This window comes from Pholcus phalangioides, unplaced genomic scaffold (genome assembly GCF_987345545.1).
Source record: "Pholcus phalangioides strain wild (caught in Gottingen) unplaced genomic scaffold, Ppha-v1.0 ptg000007l_1, whole genome shotgun sequence".
Taxonomy (NCBI): Eukaryota; Metazoa; Arthropoda; class Arachnida; order Araneae; family Pholcidae; genus Pholcus; species Pholcus phalangioides.
The window spans coordinates 17,172,211-17,199,065 of record NW_028301600.1 but is presented as its reverse complement, the minus strand read 5'-3'; the positions used below and the strand labels follow the sequence as shown (position 1 = coordinate 17,199,065).

The window sequence follows — 26,855 nt, the reverse complement described above, 5'->3', positions numbered from 1 at the left end:
CGCAATTTGAGATCGTGGAATTGTGATGACGAAACAGAAGCCTGTGGGTACCTCCATCCGTGAGACAAGGTATAGAGAAATATTAAACACATTTCATACAATATATATATAAATATCATTACAGTGAAAATATCGCTAAATAAACAGTATATAAATGAAAATCCAGTGACTCAAGCGGGTCTTCTCCCGGGGGACCACTCTGTGTTAAGGTTAATGTAAAGTTAATAATAAAGGGTTAATGTAGAACATAAAGCCCTAGGGGCGATATGTTACAGTGCATTGGGGCTCCTAGGTGTGTCGTGGCGAATTCAAAATATGGTTTTGTGGTCACAAAACCTGTGCTTTAAAGTGGTTAAACTGCTAAACTTCTTGGAAAGTCGCTGATGAACCATGAATTATGCAAGGGTGGCAGCTGACAAAAGAGAACCATTGGAATATGGTAACAAGCGTGCGATCTAGACCAGAGGTCTTTAACCTTTTTCCAGTCGTGAGCACTGCCGATACCCATCATCAGAAGAAGAGCACTCTTACTTCATGTTTGACATACGAATGCATGAAATCTGGATGATTTTAATAATTGAATGCACAATTTGCACAAGGTGTTTGGTAAATGAAACATTGATCAGGTGCTCGCAAGCACCAAATCTGACATGAGTATCGAGCTTTCTGGGGGATTCACCATGGGGAGGACCATGGTGCTCATGAACAATAGATTGAAGATGCCTGATCTAGACGCACACCTAAGCGTGATGATAGAGCAAATAACAAGCATCTAATATTTGACTTCGAAAAATGGGAATAGGAAAAGGAATATGTGAAATCCACACATACACATCCTTCGGAAGGGCCCTTGGTTGGTCTAGTGCAGTGTTCCTCAACCCAGGCCCTGACATCTGCCAAACTGGGCCATAGTGGTTTATTGCTTTATTTTTACCCATTTATTTCCCATTAATCTCGTGTATGCCCAGGGCTTCCAATCAAGAAAAATAAATCAACCGTGCTGCAGGATTCCAAAGGTGAAGATGCCATGGTCCAAGTGACACTCTACTATGGTCATCAGGAAATGATGCTTGACCACGGATGTCAGTAGTCACACATGGAACTCTGCAATGAACCCAGGGTGTTCACGAGGAGACAGTATCAGATCGTGGACATCAGCAGAGCCACACGTGGAATTCAGCAATCAAGAAGTGGAATCAGATCACGGATATTGGCATCTCTGCGAGTCAGCAAGATCTGTGAAGGTATTAAGATTGAGAACGAGCATTAGACATCCTTGAACGGCGTTCTTGAAGAGCAACTGACGAGAATATCAGACCAGCCGAGTTGTTTGGTTGACTTTCGAGTTCATCATTAATTGAGACTGAAGACTGATTTGAAGAACGGACGTTATGATGCATAGTCCCAAATCACTAAGCATGCAAATGAGGAGTAACGCACATGCGCCCCCCCCCCCCATTGACATCAGCTTTCCAATCAGCAACTTTGGGAACTAGTTTCTTTTCTTCCCAAAACAGTTTGTGATACGTTGGCACCGAAAACGTCCATAAGTAACAAAAGTTTTGAGTCAACAGTAACCACTTGTTATAAACAAACATAGCACAAGATTGATTTAACACAAACTCAATAATAAAATATAACATATGCACTATTATTACATAAGGGTAAAGGTCAGGCGAGCACCAACAAAGCCATGTTACAACGCGTTAATGCAATCAGTAAAGAAATTTTCTCATTCGTGCACATTCTATTAGGACAGTGTTTTCTTCTGTTGCACATCTCTATCTGGCGATGTGCATTGATTCCAACGACAAACTGCAGATTTTGCTAGAGCAATGTGCAGTGTCACTCCATAAGAACCCAATTTGATTGAAAACTTCATTTTATTCCATATTGGGCTTACCATGGAAAATAGCATAGTGATGAGACATAACAAACATATATTGAACTATACTGCATAACAACTATAACTGAAAATGAACACTGATTGAGAACAAACATCTTTTATAGACAGGGAAATTCTTTCCCTTCATGGAAGTTGACTGGTTGCAGATGAGTGTAATCCGTCATTTGCATAAGGCATGAAGAAATTTCTTTTTCCCTAACAATCGACCCTCTCATGCCAGATGCTTTCATACAAAAGTTCATATAATAACTTCATATTATTTAGAATGATAGGTTTCGTAAAATAATCTGCAAGATTACATTTGCTATTGATATATTTCAATCGAAAAAGTTCCTTTTCCACAAGGTTTCTTAGAAAATGATACTTTACATCAATATGTTTCAAGCAGTTGTTCTCAACAGGTGAGAATGAAAAATCAATGGCGGCCTGGTTGTCACAATATACAATAAAATTATCAAAATCAGTTTCTAATTGTTTGCATTCAAATAAAATATTTTGCATCCAAGTAAGTTCTTTAACACATTCAGTTAATGATATATATTTGGCCTCCATAGTTGATAAACTAACACATTTATGTTTAAATGTTCGCCATGATATGGTAGCATTATCCAATTACATGATCATTCTTCCCATGGAAATTCTGTCATCCCTATTACAGGCAGAATCAGAATAACAATGTAGTTTCAAATTTTTGACATTTGATAAATTCAACAAAATGTTTAGAATCGTTCACATATCCCAATAATTTTAACAAAATATTCCAGTGTTTCAGACCTGGATTTTCCTGAAATTGTGACAATATATTGACAGCATAATAAATATCTGGACATGTATGATTTGCAATGAATGCCAAGCAACCTAATACATTTCTGTAAGGAAAATTGCTCATTTCATTTACTAGATCAGCAGTAGCTGGGCAGTCAAGTTTTGTTAGTACACAACCTTTAGCAATAGGTAAAGAACAATGAGGATATTTGTATTTAGAATACATATTATAAATTTTATCTATATATTGGTGTTGATGGATAAATAACTTACCATCCTCTTCAATGAATTCAACACCTGACAATTTTTTAGTTGGACCTAAATCTTTTAAGTCAAATTTACTATTCAAAAGAGATTTAGCATGGTTTAAATCATTTTCTGATTTTCCAAAAATAATAATATCATCGACATAAAAAAATAATACACTTGTTCCAAATATATATACACAATTACACCTTAAATTGATTGTAAAGATTTAAGAACAGAATCAAATTCTAAAAACCATTCACGTTCCACTCTGATGTAGACCATAAATTGCTTTGTTCAAGCGACAGACATAATTAATTTTGATAGTCAATGAAACCAAATGGTTGTTTCATGAACACATGATTCAATTTCGCATAAAGATTTGCGCATTTGACATCTAATTGACAATGAAGCCATCCAAGACAACTTACTAACAAAGTGAAAAATAATCTCAAGTGTAAAGTTGACCACAGGGAAAATACTTCTTGAAATACTTCTTCATGAGTCACCTTTGATTTGATTGTAGCCTTTACAGGGGTCGCACATCCTTACAAACTCCTAACTTTTCATTTCCCTCTTATAACTCCTTACTTTTTGCAGCCACTCCTGAAAAAGTCCTTATTTTTTTTCTCTGAAGGGATGATCTTTCTTAGAATAGGCATTCCCCATGGTGATGAATAGCATTGCCTAGAAAAATAAGAGGAAGCTTCCCCCGAATATAAAGAGGAAGAAAAGAGAAAAAAAAACTCTCTCTCTCTTTGTAATAGGAAATGTGAAAGCAGGGGATGGGATTGGAACATCCAATCAATGTGCATACCTGCCAACCGTTACGATTTTGTCGTATTTAGAAAATTTATACGATTATACGCTTTTGCTTCTAAAAATACGATTTTTTACCGAATCGCTAGTTTTGACATGTTTTCCTGCCTATGTCGCAAACTGGTCAGCATTGGAAATCTATGGTCCGTAGAACGGCATCACTCCGCTGAACCAGTAGCCGAAAATTCCCCCATGCCCAGCTGTGAGAAAGTTTTTTTAAAAGTTTTTATTTATGCGGCGAAACGATCTCTTGAACCTCCTATATTATGCAGTATACTGAGTGCAGACCTCGCAGCTTTCCTACTATTTTCCTACTTTTGCCGCAATCGTCTTTTTTTTCCCGCAATTCTCTCCTACTACTCCTATTTTATCCCTCCTTCCCTTTTGCTTACAGCCAATATCTCACTACGCAAAATGCCACTGCTTTCCACAGTTTTTTTGACGTGTTTTATTCACATTACAACTCACTACTGAAAAAGAAGAAAGGAAAAAAAATTTCAGTTCCACTGGAGTAAGGGACGACGACAAGCGTATCTTTTCGCCGCCGCACCTTAAAGTGCTAAAAACTGCAGTCCAGTGGGGAAAGCGAATCTGTTTCGCAGATTGGTTGCCGTAAATAAAAAGGCAAAAAAAAAAAAAAAAAGGAAGAGGAACAGGCTCTATCCACACACAAGAGATTCCATGAGAGAGACAATGGGTTTCTCTCTCCTGGGATCCCGTTGCTCTTCAGAATCATACGATTTTTGCTAAAAAGTGCTCCACCTGATTCTGGTTCTTCTGTTTATTTCATTGAGGATGCTGTTGTCCATGATAATTTTTTGACCCAGATATACGTGTCTTTATACTTCTCTGTGTTGTTGAGCAAGATCTTTGAAGCAAAGGAGTTTAACATAACTTGAGTCTTTTGTAGCTTTATTTTCAAACCCATTTAAATACTTGCTTTCGTCAGTTCTTGTATCATTTCTTCTGGTTCATATGGATTATTGCTGATAATGTCTTCGACAAAACAAATGGCTGAGAAATTCTCCATTTATTTTAATTCCTTTTTAATCCTAATCCAGTTTCCTAAATTCTTTTTCTAAAACGGGTAAATAGCTTTAGTGAGATAGTATCACCCTGTTTGACTCCTTTTCCAAGCTTAATCTTTGCTTTTTCTTTATCCAAATGAATGGTTGCAGTTGCTTTGCTTCTGTTACTGTGGGAAAAGTAGGACACTTTCCCCCCCTTTGACAAATAAGCCTGACATATTTTTAACCTAGAATATTCATGTCAAATAAGTGTAATTTGCTAAATGTAGAAATGATTGTGTTTGTCGTGTGAATAATATTTGAGCTTCTGTCTTTATTTTATTGTGGAAGGCTGAAATGAATCTTGTGGTTGTCTATATTTTTTTTCTCTTGTGTTATCATTCCGCCCGATATTCATAAAACGTCCAAGATCTGAACCACACATCGTTTGTGTAGAGTGGACACACACTCTTTATGCATCACACTGCATGTGTTTGTCGGAAAATCCTAAATATGAAATGCTTTGCTTTGACATCTCAATCTTTTGAGCTCAACAACAAATTCCTTGAATTTTTTGATTCTTCCTGTAAAATTTTGAGAAATTCCGAGTTAAATTGAATGAGAAAATTAGTGTTCTTTTGAATAATATATTCTTTCTTTTATGAGAGAGACACATCTAATGATTCACAGATAATCGGAGATATCATCGCCATATTGATGAGTCAGTTTTCTTGTTCCCACACGAATGCTTCGGGTACATGTAAAAGGAAGATAAGATTCCTTTTCTTTTTTTTTCTCTTTCTCTCTCACTGTTTGTAATCCGTTGAATAATTTTTTTTATTCTTGAAAAGCCGATTTTTCGCATTCAGCATATTCTGAGTCTGTTTTTTTAAAAAAAAATAATAATAAGGGAAACATATTTTTGTTAATCAAGAGTTAAATAATTTTGAGACTGTGTGAGTATTTCAATTTTAAAATTTAATTTTTTCTCTTTTCTCTCCACTGTTTCTGATGCTTAAATAAAAACAAAAAAGAAAAAAAAACTTGTAAAATATTGTGAGGGAGAGAAATTTTGAAATAATGTTATATGATTGAAATTATTCTCTGTCATTGAAAAAGTGTTGAATTTGAATTTTTCTAAGAATTTTCTTTGTCTAGATTTAAATTTTTTGGCATGTCGCGAGACAAGAATATTTATATATGATGTCGCATATCGTTGGAAAGCTAATTTTTACCCCCACACAATGATGTTAATGTTTTTTGATTTTGATGAATATTTGTGCATTTAATCTGGAAATATTATATTGAAAATTATTGTTTTGTTAAAATCTTTGTTTTAGCCCTTTCGTTTTATTCAAATCGACCCCCTGGTGTTTTTCTTTTGGTTTCATGTTTTAGTTTTGGTTGTGATATAATTGGATAATAGTTTAGATGATGCAGTTTGCGCGACGAATTAGAGGGTGCGCTTTCTCAAACCCCGCCCATCACTCAATTTTCATAATAGCACCAGAAAACTTTGGAGGCGTGCAGTTCATCGGAACCAGTTGCATGAGAAAGTGCAGGTCCCTCGCGAATAGAAGTTCCTCCCACGAAACTGGAAGATCCCCTGAAATTTATAGTCTCAAGTCACTCAAACCCCATTTAATTTAGAACTGCCAAAAGTCATAATGTGGGAAGGATTACTTGAAGATGTAAGTTCAAGAAAAACAGCTATAAAAAACCAGTATGAAGAATTGTCTCATCATATCAGTTGCTCCCAACTGGTCCAGGAAGGAAGGTTTACCGTCATGCCAGAAAGATGAAGCCGAGCAGCAGTCCAGTCCAAGGATGGTACTTCGTCCATGCTGCCCCGAGTGGTAGTACAACTGGAGAATTTTTGGTGGTCCTCTGACTGCAAAGTATGTGCATGGACCGTCGTCCCAGCAAGTACAGAGGACATTAGTCTTTCAAGTGTCTGGTGACCAAGCAGATTCGCCCGTCAAAGGATGACTTATGAGAAAATGAACTGTCCGTACTGAGTGTTCAAGTTAAAGGGAACTGTTCATCGAAATCTGGTTGTCAAGAATGAAGTGACCTGAATATGGGAAATAGTGAGTAAAATTTCCTTTTTAAAATTTTGTGAGTGGTTGGGCAAACCAAACTGCAGTGATATTTAGTTTTTTTTGTTTTTGCACCCAAATAACTTTTAATTTTTCGATAAGTACAGTAAGATAAACAAAAAGGAGGTATTTCAGCATCGTTGTTGTTTTTTTTTTTGGTATTTTGTCTTTGGTTATATGAATATGGACTGAAAATTTGTTTATGTTTTGGTTTTGCTATTAGTTGAAACATTTTTGAGGTTGAAAATATTGTTTTTTTTTTGTGTGTCTAATCTTGTGAAACAAAAAAAAAAAAAAGTAATTTCTGAGAATTAAATAACCTTAAGTAACTTAGACCTTTGTGTGTTGACATATTCTTTTCGTTTTTTGTGACTTAATTGTTTGGGTTAAAATGCTCTAGTGCATATTTTTTTTTGGAGAATTACTCACTGACACACAAAGGGTTATTGCGGGCGCGGTAACAACGCAAAATTGTACTCCCAACTAATATGATCACCAGGCCAAAAGTTTTCTTTAATTTTGGGGTACGTACTGTCAGTTTAAATAGTACTCAGTAACTTTACACCACAACATAATTGATGTTTTCTTTCAAAAAGTGAATTTCATTTTAATTTTAAAATTAAAAGTGGTGAATCAAAACATGCACTATCACATCGGTGCTGTGATTTCCCCCACCATCACACTTCCTTAAGAATGCCGAAATCTCATCTTCACTAGGACATTTCCCTTTCTTCATACATCATAGCCTTGTACACTTCTTTAAGCACAGGTGTTATTTGTATGAATTCTGCTCCATTTTTTCATGTTTTCCTGCTCTTGTTTCTCTGTTTTTATTCAATTTTTTCAGATTCGTACAGAGCATTATAAACGTTCTCAATAATACTAATGATTTCATTTCCATCTTTCCTTCTTAATGCAAAAATTTCCTTTTTTCCAATACACAGTTTTTTGTTTTGCTGATTTCAAACTCGTATTATCTTACAACTTCTGTCATTCGCTTTCGCACAGTCTTGCAAAGCATGAACAACACAAACATGCACATCCCAACATGTACCCATTCGTTAGAAATTCCGCAGAGGAATATGGACGAGGTACATGTGTGGTATAGTAGTAGTAGTATTTCATCAGTTTCTTTGTTTCTTTCTTCACCTGCTTAATTTCTTTTTCTCCAGCGACTTCCTTCATTACTTCTTTAATCTGTAACATGTTTCTTTATTTTCTCCTTTCAATGAAACACATTTCTCCTCTCGCTAGCGAACATTCACTAATAGTGAATTACACATTGAACATTCACTATTAGCGATCATATCGAGGGAAGATGAAAAGAGATTATTCTAGTTCGATTTTTTTTTAAAAATGTTTTCCTGGTTTCCGAACAGGTTTTCGAGATGATTTGCTAAATGAAAATGGGATATACAGTATATGAGTGGATATTCATCATTACAGTAGCCCATTCCTCCCCACCTTGAAATCTGACTTTGTACCATTTTCACTTGTTTTTATTGTTATTACCTATGTAGTTTGTATTTTTATTGTTCCTGTATCAGTGGTATCAGTTCCAAGAGTTTTCCCAACAAATGAAATAATTCATTAGGAGTGACGAACATGTAAATTTACAAAGTAATTCATAAAAAAATGAATATACACGAGTGTATATTTACATAATTATTTAAATTGGCTTTTACTGTACTGTGTTACATGTATCAAATACTTCATATGTTAACTATATAAGCATCATAAGCCTTCTACAGTTAAGTGACACAGCATGAAATACCGGCACAGATTACGAAAAATAATTCAATCATTTATGCTATATACATCATATATATATGCTATTATATCATATAAACACAAAATATCATATACATATGTCATGGTGAAAATGATGATCCGGTAATTAGTCGTAATCTGCAGTTATTAATTTTTGATAACAACTGGCTGCAAAAAAACAAGTTTTTACATTCCATCACCATTGTGTAAATCAGACGCGGAATGAAACAAACTAAAAAATTAGAAATAGATTCTCAAGCATTATCTTATCGGAAAAACTACAGCAGTAGGTACAATATAATGGGCAGATAATAATATATGATGCCAAATTGATTGCGAGCGAACTATGTAATGCGGAATTATCACGTAATAACTATTATAAGCGTGGACTTGTGCATATGGTCATAGGCGGATATAAACTTGGAAGTCTGGGGGGGGGGGCACGATAATGATGTCATTTCATACATACATTTGATCAGTCGACTCCACTTTGACACTGGGGGGGGGGAGAGAATGCCACTCCCCCATATCTCCGCCCATGCATCCGGTCCATGAGCCTAGAGCCCACACAATATTTCCCACAATCTCAATAATACCTATAAAAATATTGTGTTTAGCCCCATCCCACAATAACTTTACGCATTTGCATATTCTGCATGATATCATTTCTAATTTAATAATTCCCTAGTCAGTTTTAAATCCTCTCTGCAACCTTTTTCTTATGTACGATCCCACAAGCATAGGAAAAAAAAGAGAAAGATTTCAAGTGAAAAATGTGTTTTTATCTACTTACACAAAAAATTCTCAAGATTACATTCTTATCTCAAATTGGTGCAAATACTTGTCAAGCAAAAAAATTGTGTTTGTATTTCTTCCGTAGAACTTCTGACGTAATATTACGTCAGTAACAGGGTTGGTAAAAAAAAAGTTTTTTTTTGAAACTGGTTTTTGTTTTAAATAATATTAGCATTAAAAACAATAAAATTTCTGAAAAATCATTCAAACTTGTAATAAATTAAAATAAAATGTTTATTAATATAATTAACACTATTCCCATATTTAATTAATCAATAAATATTTCTGGCATTTCTACAAAAACCAACTTTTGCAATTTAATTACTTTTTGCTTAACTCAATGGATTACTTTGTGTTTGAAAAAATATTCTTTTCATGTTGTTATTAATCATATAATATAAAGATGTTTTCTCCAGTTACTTTCAGTATGCTTAATTAGGACGTTATTTTGCAAAATCTATAATAAAAATTAGGTGAATATAATGTATTTAATGAAGCATAAATAATACAGATTAATTAGCTATGATTTACGATATACAAGGTGATTATAACTAAGGTTGATTTCAAAACACTGTAAAAAAAAGAACGATTGTCAGAATGACTTGAAAAGTGACATGAATATTCCTATATACATATTTTTACATTTTAATGCGTTTTTGGAGGATTCATTTGATGTCTATTTTATGGTTTTTAGTGTATATATTTTGGCATTCTTTAGTGCATATTTTCATAGAGCATATTTTGCCACTTATAGTGCATGTATAATCTAGGTTCTAGATATAACTATTAATATGAAGTGCTACATGGAAGTACCATAAGTATTAAAAGTAAAATAGGTAAATAAAGAGATAAATGCCATCAGCAGTACATTTTTTTACTTCAACATTGAGATTTCTTTTTGTACTCTTGTATTCTAGCAAAGAATGCTTAAACAGACAAGCTCAGATAGCATGCCCAAAGAAGAGTCTAATGCAAACACAGTTTCATTACTTGATGACATATTTGAGGAAATTGAAGAAATGGAGTATGTTGTGCTTGATAAGGTATATCCACCATCTACTTCTGCCGGATCAGCAACATCTGATGACGAATTTGAGCATATTGAAAAAACAGAGTATGTTGTGATTGTTAAGGAGCCATCATCTCCTGCTAGATCAGCAATATCTAGTTCAGAAAACTCTCCTCGAATTGAAGTTATACCATGGACTCCAAAAGTTGACTGGAAAACTGTTGAATCATACATGACTTCTGCTCAAAATAAATGTAATGAACTTTATTCAAGAAGAGGCTTTGCATCTGTTCCTCTCATCGTAAAACAAATACAAGCTCACGTAAAGTTTTTGAATGAGGTTAGTTTTTAAATTCATTTATTCATTATCTCAGTGCACTAATCTTCATTTTAATAGGTCTGAATTTGAGTATGGAAGTATTTGAGTACTCAGAATCAGTTTCTCAAACTGTGATGCTGTTTTAATAAGCCTTTACACGTACTGTCCAAAAAAGTTCCCAGACTTGATATTTTGCAAATTGTGATCACCAAAAACTAACAACACTTAAGCCTTTAAGCAGCATTGATGAGATATCTGGTCTTCATGAAAGCCTCTTATTTTATCACTGACAAATCCAGATATTTTATACAGTTGATTTTTCCCCTAGTTCGCACCTGCTAAAAATTGGAATAAAGCCTAATCACATATGGCATTTTGAAGGGAGGTTTGGTGATTTTTAATTTCTGCTTAAAGGGTTAATATTATGAAATGTCATCAAAGTCCTTAAATATTGACATTCTGCGGTACGTTGTTTATTCTAGAGATTTTCTACCTTGCCACTTTTTTAAAAATATGAGCATAAAAAAACTGAGGCTGTCCTCAAATTTCATTTTAAAATGGGAAATTTTGAATTGAAAACATAAGTTCTCATGAAGGTGACCGTGTGAGCTATCTTCATCAATTGCAAGTTATGAATTGAGAATCACTTGTTTTGAGACAAACCATGATGGTGGCAATCTAAAAAAAATTGCAAAGTGAAATAAAAATTTTTTGACAAAAAATTAAATTGTGGAACTTCTTGTTCAGATGATACGTGTGCCAAAAAAAAGGGGGGGGGGCATGTTGGGACAGAAAGGATTCAAATAATGAATTACATTCAATCGAAGATCTACTTGCAAGCTTACATGAAGCATTTTAAAGATACATGTGAGCAAACTTGCAAACATAGTTTCCTAAACCTTTGTTTTTCAACCAAATTGATTTTTTGATTAAAAAACTAATGTTTGTTATTTGTTTCCTGTTTGGGCATAAATGACTGCCAAAGGATTAGGAAAACTTTTCATAAAATGTACTGTGTTCAGAAGTCTACATGTACATTTTAGAAAACATTCCTAGATCACCAATGCTGCGAAATAATAATGGGTAAATCTCCAAACACTCACTTTTCCCAATTTATTCTAGTATTTTCTAACAATTTCTTTCTGAGTAGCCAAATTGCTATTACTGACAATAATCCAGCAGGAGTCACACCTACAAAATTGGAGGGGAAAATTAATCGTAAATTTTCATCCATCAGTTTCTGATTTGAAATATAAATGGCAGCTCCTCTTGAGCACACAAGACTACTTGATTTACCAAAGAATATTTAGAGATTTTATGGTTTCAAAACTGGCTCACTCCATGTCAAACTCTTTTTGACTACTTTATGTATCTAGGAATGTTTTTTTTTGCAATGATGGCTTTAAATGTTCAAATTTTATTGCTAAATACTTCTGGTTCATTAACTGCAACATAGTTGTCACACACACACACATATCATTGATACACCACAAACTGTTTGTTGTTTACGGGCACAATGATACAGTGGGCATCATGTTGGGTATCACTGCTATAACAAAAGATTCTTTTAAAGCTCATTCGGTTGCAAAAGTCAAGGAATAGTCAATAAAAAGTCACAGAATTTCCCTTTGGGCATGTGGTAGATACTCAGATTTAAAATTAAATTTTGGAACACAACGTAAATGTTCTCAAATAATTTTCAGAATAATTTTCATTTTCAATTTGTTTGTTACACTATGTTTCCAATAGTCTGTCCTTTTTGGAGTTTAGACATTTTCTCTGATTTCTAGAAAAATACTGGGCAAATCGTTCTAAAATTTCGATCATGTGAATCCTATGCTTGTACTCACAATTTCCAGTGCAAATTTAGTCATGAGTGCATTTAGGGAACTGACAAAAAATAAGAAAAAGGTTTTTGATCAACCCTGTATGTTAAACTGCAAATGATTTGTAACTCTTGAAATATTGTACTAATTTTCGTATTACTTCTGTGCTTTTTGTGAGAATAGCATGTTTAATCATGAATTGTTTTGTATAAAAATTCTAATTTTCATTGCATGTTTTTTGCTTATAACATGCAGAGTTTTCAACCAATTTTTATGAAATTCACAGAAAATATGGCACAATACATCAGATACCATGTATAGAAATTTAGAATTTGATAGTTCCTTATTTAATGAGATATGAGTATTTTTTTTAAATTGCTTATGTGCAGGAAATAGCTATTTTATTTTTTCATAATTTGCTTGCCTGATATATAGTGCAACTTATATAAAGATTCCAGTTGAATTTCATGAAAATTCAGAAAGATATACCGATATCGTGAGCTGTAATTCAAGTTACTGGCTGAGAGTATCTGGATGATAAGGGATTGTCCACAAATTGATATTTCAATTTTTTTCCCTGTCATTTAATTATTCCATGCAGTTTCTTCATTTGGGCATCATACATGTGTGTTATGTCCAAGCATATCTCTTACATAGCGTCGGACACGTCTATGCTCATTTGCATAAAGCTGTGGGCTTATTTTTGAAATAATCGAAATACCAATTTGTGAAAAATTGCTAACCATCCAGGTACTCTCAGCCAATAACTCGAATTACAGCTCATGATATTGTGTATATCTTCATGAATTTTTAAGACATTCTACTGGAATGTTTATATAAGTTGCACTGTATATCTGGAACCAAATTATTAAAAAATGAAATAGATATTTTCTATGCATGCGTGATTAAAAAGCATTTACTAAAAATGCTCATATCTCATTAAATAATGAATTGTCACATTTTAAATTTCTGCATGTTTCATGTGTAGTGTCAATTTTTCATAAACATTGGCTGATGTTTTTCATGATCTTCATGAATATATGAGCTATTCTCACAAAAATGCACCAAGTATTGTAAAAAGTTAGTACGCAGTAGTCAGTATATATTGTTTATAATTTTTGTGATTGTGTTTTTAATTGGGTTGCTGTGTTTTTGAAATATATGACATCCATATTTATTATGAGCATCTTTTTCTCAGCCACCTCGTTGGGCATTTTGCCTGTTGTGGCGTTGTATTTGTACAATATTTTGTGGAAGTTAAAAATCATTTTCAGTTTTTTAGTATACTCGGTTGATCAAAAACCTTTTTTCCTCATTTAATTTTTTGTCTGTCCCCTAAATGCACTCATGACAAAATTTTCACGGGAAATTGTGAATACAGGCATAGGGTTACATAAAGGCTGGCTCTTAAAAACCCAAAAAAGCTTTCTGTTGAAATAAAAAACTGAGCACCCTGTTTTTCAGTAACTTAAAAACACTGCCCAATCACAAATTAGTTTTCTTTAATGCGTTAAAGCATTAACATTTAATTCTTTAAAGCATTAACTGCTCCGCTTATAAGCCATTGGCAAGATATTCGGATGATATCTGTTTGACGAATCAGCAATAAATATGATAGCTTAGTTCTAACGTAATGGCATGTTAGAAAAAAAGAGGGGAAAAAAATAGAAAAGTAAGAAAAAAAAAACAAATGAAAAGAAAACAGTATATTATACTGTCTTAAATGAACTACTTTGGTGATGAGGAGAGCAGAAGGAAAACATAGACTTATTTGAATTTATTCCACTGGCGTTTGGATGCAATATTACTTGTTGCAATAGTCCTTGATCTTAAAGTGGTTAAAGAAGGGTGTAATAAATGTTGTATATGCTTTTAGAAAAACCATTTCTTGATAATTGCAGTAGGGATTGAGGAGAGAGGGTAGTTTTTTTTTAACAGAAAAGAGTTTATGAAACCTTTAGTTCTTGTCTGTTATGCCATGGTTGAGTCACTTCCAATATGGAAATTTCATCCATTACTGCAGCAGACATTATTTACAAGGTTCATACTGATCAAAAGAAACGTGGAATTGTCAGAGAACTTGGTTTTTACTAAAATGTCAGTAAAATCAGGAAAAATCCCACATGTTCATTCTCAAAAGATCTCCATAAACTTATTCGTTAAATTTGTCAACAAAGTAAAGTTACAGCAGAATAGAAGGATATTTTATTTTAAATTTTGAACAAAAGAAACTGGTGCATTTACTTACATCTTATCTTCTTGACAAATATGATGGCCAATTCGAAGAGCTGATGCAAGTTGTAAGAGTAATTCTTACACTGTCTTGTGTGTTTTCTGATCCAGGGTCCCCTCCCCCATCAAAGGAGGATATGCATGTAGAAAATGATCACTTATATCACTGTTTCATGTGTAACTGTGAAATAATATGGGTGTAAGCAGATAAGCATAAATTGCTCCAGAAGTCTTACAGAGTACATATATTCAAAACCATCAAAAGAAAGTAAACCTTATCTCTTAGTTAACAAAGAGCATCACCTAAATATTGGCTGTTATGCAATGAAGAGGAGAAGTTGTGCTAAGATTATGTTAAATATAATGATATTATTTTATTAAGTTCAAGGAAAATATCATATCCTACAGTAAGGAAGATATATATTTTTGGTGCATTGACTTTTTTTTTACTTTTAGCACAAGTATATTCCACTGAGTGATATTCAAATACAGAAAGAAGAAAACCCGAATGAACATATTTTAGAGGTTTGTTTTTGCCTTATGTGCTTGTAGTTCTTGGAGCACATTGCTTAGTACATTGGTATTGACAATGTGCTCCATATTAATGTTAATGCAATAACTGTGCATAACTACATAATCAAGTCACATTACTATGACCACCTCCTATATTGCAAGCTGGCTTGATGTGGATATGAGGTGACATGCATGAATTCTGAAAATTTACCAGTCAGTACTTTCAAAGAGTATCCACCAATTTTAGCAATCCACCATTTTTTCCTGAATAGACAATTGACGGCTTTGCCAAGAATCATGATATCTTTGAAAATAAGTAGTTTGGAAAATATTTGTGTGCCTTTGTTGTATTGCAGGACTTGACAATTTAAAAAAAAATTAGGTGCCGGCCAAATTTTGAAAAGTTAAGCATGGTTTTAAAAAAACATATGAAAATAATTTTAAACTTTTCTAGGTCCCTTATATGTTTAAAGACATGCTAACATAAAATCAGAAAAAAAAACTAAAATAAAAACCCTTGTTTACTGTAACCAGACAGATAATACAACTGTGAATAACCAAAGAGGAGTTGGCAAAGCAAGTGCCATTTATGTGAGAGGTGAACATTGTGAAATACTAATGATTTCGTTTTTTATAGGGGTGTGTGAAAACATCCTTTTTCTTATTTCAGAATTTCTGTAGTTTTTATATTCTGTGGTAAATATGCTCACTGAGTATTCTCTCAAAACACCAATGGATAGCTGCTGCACCTTTCTAGGTAATATGGCTGCTCAAACTGGAACAATACTGTGAGCACAAACATATGGCTACATTTTAATCTGCTATTAGGGTAAAGATTTTGGAGAGCCCGGAGATAACTGAGCCATATGTTAATGAAGACGTAATTTCTGCAAACAATGACAGTTCAGAGGGGGAATGGGTGGTGGTTGTAGGTGAAAGTACAGGGTAATCGTGATAGTGGTGTAATTATCAGGGATTCTATGGTCAGGGAACTGGGGAACAGGGTGTGTAGGGCTTCTGTGGTTTGAGCACTGCAGTCTTTTTGGGGGGGGGGAAGTATAAGTGATGTTCAAAACATTTTTCGATGGCAAAAGGTCTGTGGAAGAAAAATCTTGTGGGTGGGAACAAGAGTGCCGAGACTTACTGTTAACCTTTGGGGTTGGGGTTCAGATGTAGCAGTGATTCCTGCACTGCCAAGGGGTTGTAGGACATTTAGGAGTAGGATCCTGCATTTCAATTATGGCTTGAAGGACATTTGCTTCTCTCTTCAGGTCACGTTTTTTTGGAGCTTTCTGGTTTTACTGGTAGGTGGCTTTGTTGGGATGGGATTCACCTGAATAGGAGGGGAGTCTGGGAGGGTTACGATGGGCTTAAATCAGGTTTTTTTACTCGTAGGCCAGAATGTGGGTTAGTTAATGATACTAACAGTATTGACGGGGAATTGCTCACCTCTGACTTGGATGGCTTCTTGATTGACAGTAAATAACAGGGCAAATTAAAGTTTGTGTGGTTAAAACACGCCAGAAGCTTTGGTAATAAGAAATATTTTTTAGAAACTATGATAGCTGTTGAAAGCTTAGATCTCGTAGCCATTACAGAATCTTTGGCAAATGATAGGGATATATATTTCTTATGCATCTCAGGATATGAAATTTTTTTTAGAAATAAATCTGGCAGGAAAAAGAGTGGAGTCTCTCTCTTAATTTAAGTGCAGCTATGATGGCAGGTTCAAGTGTGTAATAGGGTAAAATGGTCTACTTTCATTTAATGCTGCTGTTCCCAACTTTCCTCAGATTTCTAAATTCAAATGCCTTGGCAAATATTGCACTTAGAAATGTGGATTTTGTTTTGGCATCGGGACAGATGGGGCAACAACTTTCTAATTGGGTTTTTAGCACAGAGTGTCTGTATAAAGAGTTAATTTTTTTTATTTGAATAACTGTACAACCCCTTGCCACATGAATGACATATCTGAGTACTACACGTTATTTGGATACTTTTTCTAATTACACTCATGTCCATAAATTAAGGATAATGCCAGCTCCGGCAAATAAAGGTTCAGAAACAAAACAAACGTTACTTATTCATAAAGCCCATTTATTAAACAAAAGATAAAGAACAAAAACGATGGTGTATGGATGATACCATTCATAAAAACTATGATTTTTGCTCCCTGGAGCAATTGTAAAAATATCTCCTTTACAAAAACTTACTATTACATGGTTGGTATGATGGTTAATACATTGTATGTCTCCCATGCGATGAAATACAGTCCGTACAACGCCTAGGCGTGCTGAGTATCAAATTATCGATCTGATCTTGGGGAAGATCACTCCACTCAGCAAGCAATGCTCTCCGAAGTTCCGGTACACATGTAGGAGGTGGTTGACGGGCTGCAACTTGTCGGCCAAGCATGTCCCACACATGCTCTATCGGATTCAAGTCAGGTGAGAATGCTGGCCATTCCATACGGGTTATACCCTCAGATTCAAGGCATTCGTTTACGATGTTTGCTCGGTGAGGACGGGCGTTGTCATCCATAAACACAAATTTTGCGCCCATGGCACCCCTAAACAAACGTACATGTTGTTCCAGAATGATGTCCCGATAAATTTGGGCTTTCATGGTTCCAGTTTGAACATGCAGATCTGTTCTGGAACCCAGTATAATTCCACCCCAAACGAGCAATGCTGCACCACTGTAACGGTGTCGTTCAATGATGTTGTCTTGGTGGTAACGGGTACCTGGCGTTCTCCATATGAAAGTCCGACGTGAATCAGACTGCAAGCTAAACCTGGACTCGTCGGAAAACATCACACAAGCCCACTGTGACGATGTCCACATTGCATGTTCTCTACTCCAGGCTAATCGCTGCTGACAGTGAGTTGCCGTGAGCGAAACACATCTGACAGGCCTGCGAGCATATAGACCAATATCTCCCAAACGTCTGTACACGGTTTGCCTTGACACTGTGGTACCCGTGGCTGCAGATAGCTGATGAGACAGGTCGGATGCTGTGCTCCATCTGCTTCTTTTGGCAGTTACTGCCAAATACCGGTCTTCATTCGGCGTTGTAACTCGGGAGTGACCTGTACTGTAACATCTACTGACATTTCCGTTATCTTGGAATCGTTGCCAAAGCCTAGAGATGACACTTTGGGCAATTCCAAGTTCCTTGGATACTTCCATCTGAGTACGCCCACATTCCAGGTGGCCGATAATTCTATCACGTAAAAAATCATCCACATGCGTCCTCTGTGTCATAACTATTCGCTTATGGCACTGAGCACCTTACAGAACTCTTGTGAACAATTTCACTTCTTTGCCACCATTTCTTATATACCCCCCTCTTACACTCTCGTCATTGTGACATACTATCGGCATCATCTGGTGGCTTCCTGAAATTTGCATATCATTCTTGCAGATGTGTGTGATAATTCTACAGGTGAAATTTTTACTTTAGATTTCGATTTCCGTGTGATTCTGAATTATCCTTAATTTATGGACATGAGTGTAGAAGTATGCATGTAGGATCAACGGTTTCCCAGTAAAATTCTGTTCACCCTGTATATACCAAATATCCATCATATACATACATAATTGACATTGATGTATTATTGATGCTCATGATTATATCAATTCTTACTTCATTATTGCTTATAATAATTGCTACCATCTCTGCAATAATCCCATGATTACGCTTGAATTTCAGTAATGTGAATTTTTCACTGAAAATTACAGAACTGAGTTTACATATCTCCCTCACGTCTCCCCTCATGCTAGAATATGAATATGCAAATTTTCACTTTGTTTTATCAGCTGGTTGGATACCTTATTTTGCTACCCAAGTTTTTCCTGAAACTTGAATGTGTATCTCTATTGAAACACGTTGCAAAACATTTTAGTAAAACAACTTCCATAGTAACTTTACTCTAACACTAAGTTTACTCTAACATGGGTAGTGTAAACATTCAAATATCATTTCCTGCAAATTAAAATTAAGCTTAAAAGTTTTCTGGCTTTTTGGAAGTACTGTTTTCGAACATTTTCAAGAAATCATTATGTAACGGTGGGCAAAAGGCTACTACTTATGCCTTCTCCATGCTTGAGTCGCACTGCCTCGTCAGGATTGGTCTGTTTTTCCCATTGGCGAAGTTGTTCCTAAGGGCTCTGGATAATGCTTGGGTTTCAATCTCATCATTTTTAAAATGGAAAACTAAGCACTATTGATTTTCATCTTCTCTTCCTTTCTGTTGAAGCAGTTCTTGTGCTTTTGAATTTTGATTGCTTCTCTAAAAATACGTGGAAAATATCTCGTCGTTTGATAACACTTGGATGTTTGTGAAGAGAATTTTGTGGTCCTTGGTCAGGGCATGATCTGCTACAGCTGACTTGTCAACCTGACCCAGTCTACAATTTTGTTTGTGCTCTATTAATCTGGTTGATATTGATCTTTTTGTAGTGCCTGTACACTTCTCCACAACTGCAAGGGATACTGTAAACCCTAGCTGTTCTTAGTCCATCCCTATGATGTTTGGCCGACCTGAGGTATTCGCTTACCTTTTTGGCTCGATTGAAGATGGTGTTTCATCATTTTCTACGTTCTGTTTTTTCCCTAGGACATTGCATGTTCATTCTTCTGGTATGAAAGGGACGACATGTCAAAATTTTGCCGTAACCTTTATCACATTGAATTTTTTTAAATACTTTTTACAGTTTAGTTGAACAATATAAAAAGTTTAGTTGGGTAAAAAACAATTCACACAAACAAAAACTATAACATTTCAACACTAAACATTTTATGCTTTTGCCAAAAAACGATTTGTATCAGGAAATTAATGTTTCTTTTGTGTCCTACACAATTTAAGTTCGTAATTGGTATTTATAAAATCATAAGGACACTCATTGAACTGTAGGATTTTTCTCAGGTTTTTGTGTAGTTTTGCAAATTTAATCACTTTTTTTTTTTAGGTGCACTCTTTGTCTCTCTTTCAAACGGATGCTGAAATTTTGTACAAGGCGATTTTTCAAAGTCTTCCATCATATGTGGTAATTATATTGTATACTTAGTTCTTAGTATTGAAAGTTTCATTTTGCTTTGAATCGCTTTATAGTTTATGAACCTGGTTTCTAGATTGCTCTGATGAGAATACTTGAAGTTGCTTCACCCATGAAAGATACAACAAAATACAAGTCATTAAACATTATGGCAGATGTTATGCCTGAAGAAAAGCCGTAAGTTTTTTTAATTAATGGAAACAATATTTAATGCATATTTGGGAATTTGTGATTTTACTTGGAACATTTAAAACAGTTTCAGTTGCTATGTATTTTCACCTTAATCTTTTCTTTTTCTTGCTTTTTTTTTGCACACTATTTTGGGTGAAGCTTTTTTTAAGAGGACTTTAATCTTCAGATTTTCACATTTTTAAAAATGTGTCGTCTGCAAATGGGAGGAGGTTGTGTCTTGGAAAAAGCTGCACCACACAAAAATTTAGTGTATGAAAAAACTGCAGTTAAATAATGACAGAAAGGTGAATACCCTTCTCTTCTATAGAACTAACAAGTGACTGAGGAGCGAAAGTGATTGGAAAATGTTATTGAGAACAATACTGTTTCATTTATCTTTTTTTTTTTTTATATTTTTCAGTACGACAGTATTGCAGGCCTTAAAAATTGGTGTAGATTTGAATCGTCATAGAGAGATCATTGTGAAAGCTATATCAGGAATCTTGATTTTACTTTTAAAACATCTGAAAATCAATCACATATATCAGTTTGAGTTTCTGAGCCAGCAGCTTGTGCTTGCCCGCTGCATTCCATTGGTCTGGAGGTTTTTTGATCCAGATTTTTTGATTTCATACATAGGTGATGAACATAAGTAAGTTTCTTGTAATTTATTCTTTTTCATTCGTTATAGTATACTGATTTTCATGAACAAGAGGGAGGGGGGGGGGATGAATAAATAGGATAATGTGCAGAACTTGGTTAATTTGAACGTTTGAATATTTGATAAAATTTTCAAAAATATGAAAAATCAACTATAACATTGGGAATTAATTTGCCATAGAATCATTATTTACAGTTTACACTAATCCATAACTTCAATGTTCAAATATTCAAATATAAGTGGCATCAGTCCACGAGATGTCAGTGTGCCCTTTATGGCCAGTAGCTCAAAATCATGCATTGCATAATTGAAATAAAATGATGTATCAAAGTCTAAATATAGCATCATGTCTTTTTGATGCACATTTTTATTTAAACATAAATACAAGGCCACAACAGGCAACAAGGTGGCTGAAAAAAGATGCCCATAGCAAATATGGATGTCATATATTTCTAAAATACAGCAACCCAATTAAAAGTGCAATTATATAAACTAAAAACTATATATCCACGATAAAATATAATACACTGCCCATAAAAAATATTTATGGTTGTCTTATCTAAGAATGGTTAGCTTCTTGATTTACCCCTCGATGTTTATGCTTGTGTTCCATGATAATAACATTTAAAACAAGTTTAGCTTGAAAAAATTTATAGCATTTAATTAATCACAACTCTTATCAATATTTTCCGGTATATATTGCGGTAAATGTAATTCTGTAATTTGTTTCACCCTTTTATGCCAGATCGGAGATGGCAACACGCCATCAATGTTTACAAACAGTTTCCGAGCTCTGAAAATATACATATAAATTAAGTGATTTATCAGTAGATAAAGCGAAAACAACTGCACTGGAAGCTTCAGGACTGTGGGAACGGTAATTATGTTCAAATAATATAATATGATAATTAAAAAGTAATGAAAATAAATGAATAAAGTATAGCTACAAATAACTAGACAACAAAGAAATAAGGAATCGGAGTCGCCATCCATGAAAACAATTTTAAACTAAGAACTGAGTATATACAATTTTTTCATTGGGGAAAACAATCAGAGATAGATGAATCACGATGTAGGAAGTGTAACGATAAAGTGATAGACGTGAATGAATTTTTCTTGTGTACAGCGTGTAAACAATATGTACACCCCATTTGTGCTGGATACAACGAATCTGCGTTTAGAAGGATGACAAAAGATAAAAGAAGCAGATTTGCATGTAAAATCTGTGAAAATAAACAAGATGAAGGAGCCACAGCGGTGAATGATAAACAGCAAGACAATTTTGACAGGATAGGAAAAATCATATGTGATTTCAAACTGGAAGTAAAGGAAACCATCCAACATGTCACAGAAAAAATTATACATAAACAAGAAGCAATGGAAAATGAAATGAAGGAGGTTATAAAGTCTATAGAATATAACTCAAAATGCATGGAAGATTTTTCAAAGCAGGTAGAAAACTTGAAAGAAATGGTTCAACAAATGGGCAGAGAAAATCAAGAACTCAAGATGGAAAATAATAACATGAAAGCAGAAATAGGAAATTTGAAATATCATATGAATGAGTTAGAAACCAAAATGAGATGAAATAACATTGAGATAAATGAAATACCAGAAAGCCCAAATGAGAACATACAAGAAATAATTCAAGCAGTAAAAACACAACTTGAAATACCTGAAAAAACTAAAATTGAAAGTGCTCACAGAGTCCCAACAAGAAATGACAATATACCCAAACCAATCATAGTAAGATTCAATAGTGAAACATCAAAAAACATCTGGATACAAAAGGCTAAGCGACAGAATACCCTAACAGCAGATAAAACAAACCTGAACTTTCAAGATGTCCAAATATACGTGAACGAACATCTAACAATTGAAAACAAGAAGTTATTTCACCTGGCTAGACAAACGAAAAATAAACTGGATTTCAAGTTCACGTGGGCGAAGGAAGGGAAAATATTCCTCTAGAGGGATGAAACTTCAAGAGTAATCCGGATAACAAACAAAGAACATTTACAAAAGTTAGAATCAAGCCTTAGTACAAATGAACACAGAGAACTTTCTCGAGATGCAGGATCAACGACCTCTGGAGGACATTAGTGAAGCAAAAAAGTTTATGAACTGCCCCAGTGAACCAAACTCAACATTGACGTTTCTTACATTGAATATCCAAAGTATAAGAGCAAATTTTGACAGTTTGGTGGTATTTCTTAGAACTTTAAATGAATTAATAGATATCATATGCCTAAGTGAAATATGGATTGAAAGTGAAGAATTATTTATAATTATTATATTGACAATCTTGAAGGAATAATAGATTACTATTGCTATATAAACTGTAGAACATACAATAAAGCCGGGGGAGTAATAATGTATATAAATAAAAATATATCAAATCAATACAAAAGAAAAATGTTGAATTTTTAACTGCTGAAGAATTACGTATATACCTCCCTGATTATGACATTGATTTATTACTCTTATACCGTTCACATTCTTTTTCCATCTCACAATTTAATGATGAATTAGAACAAAATTTACAGAAATTGAATCAAAATACTTTAATAATGGGTGATATTAACATAAATTTACATGGACATAACGAAACTTCTCAATATCTTGATATAATGGCAATAAATGGACTGGTCCCTCTTCACAAAAATATAACAAGAGAAACAAATAATAATAAAACATGTTTAGACCATGTATTCTATAGATCAAAAATAAATTCAATAGAAACATTCACAGTGTATAAAACTCAGATAACAGATCACTATCCAGTATTAGGATACATAAACTTTATACAAAAGAAAATAGAAGAAAATGAAAAAAAAACAAACATATAAAAATAATAAATTATGATAAATTTGAAAAATTCATTGAATATATAAATTTTTTTTTAGTGTCCTAAAAGAAAGATGTATACAAAATAAATACAAACGATTCGTAGATATCATACAATCAACCTCTAATCTATGGACGAAACAAGTCTAGATGAAACCTAAAAAAAGTAATAAAAACTGGATCACAAAAGAAATAATAAATAAAATAAATCTTAAGGAAAAATTGTACAAAAAATACCCAAATATTATTTCATATGAACAAGAGTACAAGGAATACAATAAGGATCTGAAAAAGTATATTAGAAAAATAAAACATGAATATATCAGAGATACTTTTACGAAATGCGAGAATAACAAAAAAAAATGCAATGGAAATGTATAAATCAGAATATACTGAATAAAAGTGCAAAGCAAAATATACTTCCTATCTCTGATAATCATAGTGACTTAGCAAAGAAATTTAACGAAGACTTTGTTACAAGAAACTTGGAAGAAATAGAATTAAACAGTCTGTAATTGTGAAGATGACCAAACAATGACTAATTCTAACAATTCTATGTACTTCTTCGAAATTAACGATTATGACATTGATAAGATTATGTCAGAATTGAAGACTAATAAAGCAAGTGGATATGACCAAATAACCCCTAAAATGATGAAAATAATTGCCCATTATCACGTGGATGTAATAAAAAACCTAATTAACTCATCTATAACGGAAGGAGTCTTTTATAGTGATTTAAAGTATGGCATAGTACACCCCATTTATAAATCAGGAGAGACAAATAACTTACTAAACTATAGACCCATATGAATTCTTCCAATATTTTGAAAAGAAATAGAAAAGTGCATAAAAAAACAGCTCGTAGATTTTCTTAATTATCAGCATTATTTAGCTCCTAACCAATATGGGTTTCAGAAAAGTAAGAATACAGAAATGGCCATCTTAGAGCTGTGCAATTACTTAAATACCAGGTTCAACTGCAATAAATTTTCTATAACAGTATTTCTAGATTTAAAAAGAGCTTTTGATTATGTAGAGTAGATTTAGAGATACTCACAGGAAAATTGTCATCAGCTGGTATACGTGGGAACATATTGAGCTAGTTTAAAACATACTACTCAAATAGGAAACAAGCAGTTAAAATAGATGAAGAAATTAGTACATTCTTAGAAGTAAAAAAAGGTGTCCCCCAGGGATCTGTTCTTGGCTCGATATTGTTTCTCATTTACATAAATGATATATTGAAACTCTACATAAATGGTAAATTAATCTCATTCGCAGACGATACAGTACTGAAGACATATATTGAAGTATATTGAAGACAATGAAATTACAAATTTAATAACAAAAAGTTGAAGAGGACCTGTTTAAAATCAGTACCTGGCTCAAGAAAAATAAACTAAAACTAAACATACAGAAAACTAAATACATATGCTTAAAAACAAGAAACATAAATAGTTTGACAAATTTAAGTATAAAAATTCACGATCATTGTCCGTGTCAACATATTTTACAATGTAACTGTTAAGAAATTGAAAGAGTACATGAATACAACTACCTACGAATAATAATACAAGATGATTTAAAATGGAAATCACAGTGTGAAAAAATAATAAAAAAATTAAGAATATATGCAGCAATTTTATATAGACTAAGAGACACAATAGACAATAACTTTCTAAAAGATTTATTTTATGCTTGGATATATTCAATAGTAACATATAGAATCACTGCTTGGGGAGGTGCATATCAAACAGATATACAAAAACTAGATAATATATATATATATAACAAGATAAGATCCCAAATAACAAGCACCACAATAAACAACAAAACAGAATGCCATAATCTAACTGTAAGACAAAACTATGTTTATAGACTAATAAAATTTTCATTCTTAAACAATAATTGGTTAGAAATGAAACAAAATAGAACTTCATCTAGATTAAATAACATATATAAAGTGCCGAAAACAAATAAAACATTATTTCAAAAGAGTTATAGATACACCGCTCCAAAAATAATGAATCTATTTCATACAATCAATCATACAAATAATGATATAAGATCTAATAACAATATATTCACGTTTTCTATGAATACCAGTCTAGAATCTATATTACAACAATAATACAACTACATGATACGATCCATCTGTATGTAAAATTTCTTTGTTACATAAATACAAAAAAAAAAAAAAAATGCTTTATATTGAAAACTTTTTTTGATTATAAACCGAAATTTTATTGATTATAAACCGACCTAAACCATAATAGGCTGTTGCTAAGAAAAATAATCCACAGAGAAAACCTTGTAGACCTACTGGAAGGACAGGTATGTCCCTTGAGGTCAAAAGTGTATGTTGAATGTGTTTATGTATATGTTTGTATGTTATAATTAAAATAGATTTGACACTCCTACTAGAGGGGGAGAAATAATTTCCCCTACCTTTTTTTTGCCCTGTCTACCTCGGACTTGGTGCCCTTCCTACAGCGGGCACAAATAATTTTTCCAAATTTTTTTTGCCCTTTCACTTCGGATTTGACGATCTTCTGAAGCACACCCAGTGCCACCGAGCTGCCCCTGGTTGAACTAATTAGAAAGTCAGGCGAGTCGGGAGACTGACCAGTGATCAGGAGCGCTAAAGTATATGGGGTTTCTCGTGTGAGCACATTTTTGTTTCTCCTCGTGTGACAGGTAGGAATGAGACCCAAATGCAGGATCCCTATTCAAAATGGTCGGCTAATCATAGGTTTTAATTCATTAATTTGCTTTCTTAAATGTTTTTATTTTCGAAATACTGTACTGT

The 26,855-nt window shown here is 33.7% G+C and overlaps 1 protein-coding gene across 1 annotated transcript in view; it reads left to right on the top strand.

The window, feature by feature from the left end:
* Positions 1-26,855, top strand: part of LOC149085001 (uncharacterized) — a 117,278-nt gene that overhangs the window by 61,503 nt on the left and 28,920 nt on the right. Inside the window, exons 8-12 of the mRNA XM_089232749.1 lie at positions 10,325-10,756; positions 15,250-15,318; positions 20,278-20,355; positions 20,441-20,541; positions 20,957-21,187. Of these exons, the coding sequence (XP_089088875.1) occupies positions 10,325-10,756; positions 15,250-15,318; positions 20,278-20,355; positions 20,441-20,541; positions 20,957-21,187 (911 nt within the window). The remainder of the gene's footprint in view (positions 1-10,324; positions 10,757-15,249; positions 15,319-20,277; positions 20,356-20,440; positions 20,542-20,956; positions 21,188-26,855) is intronic.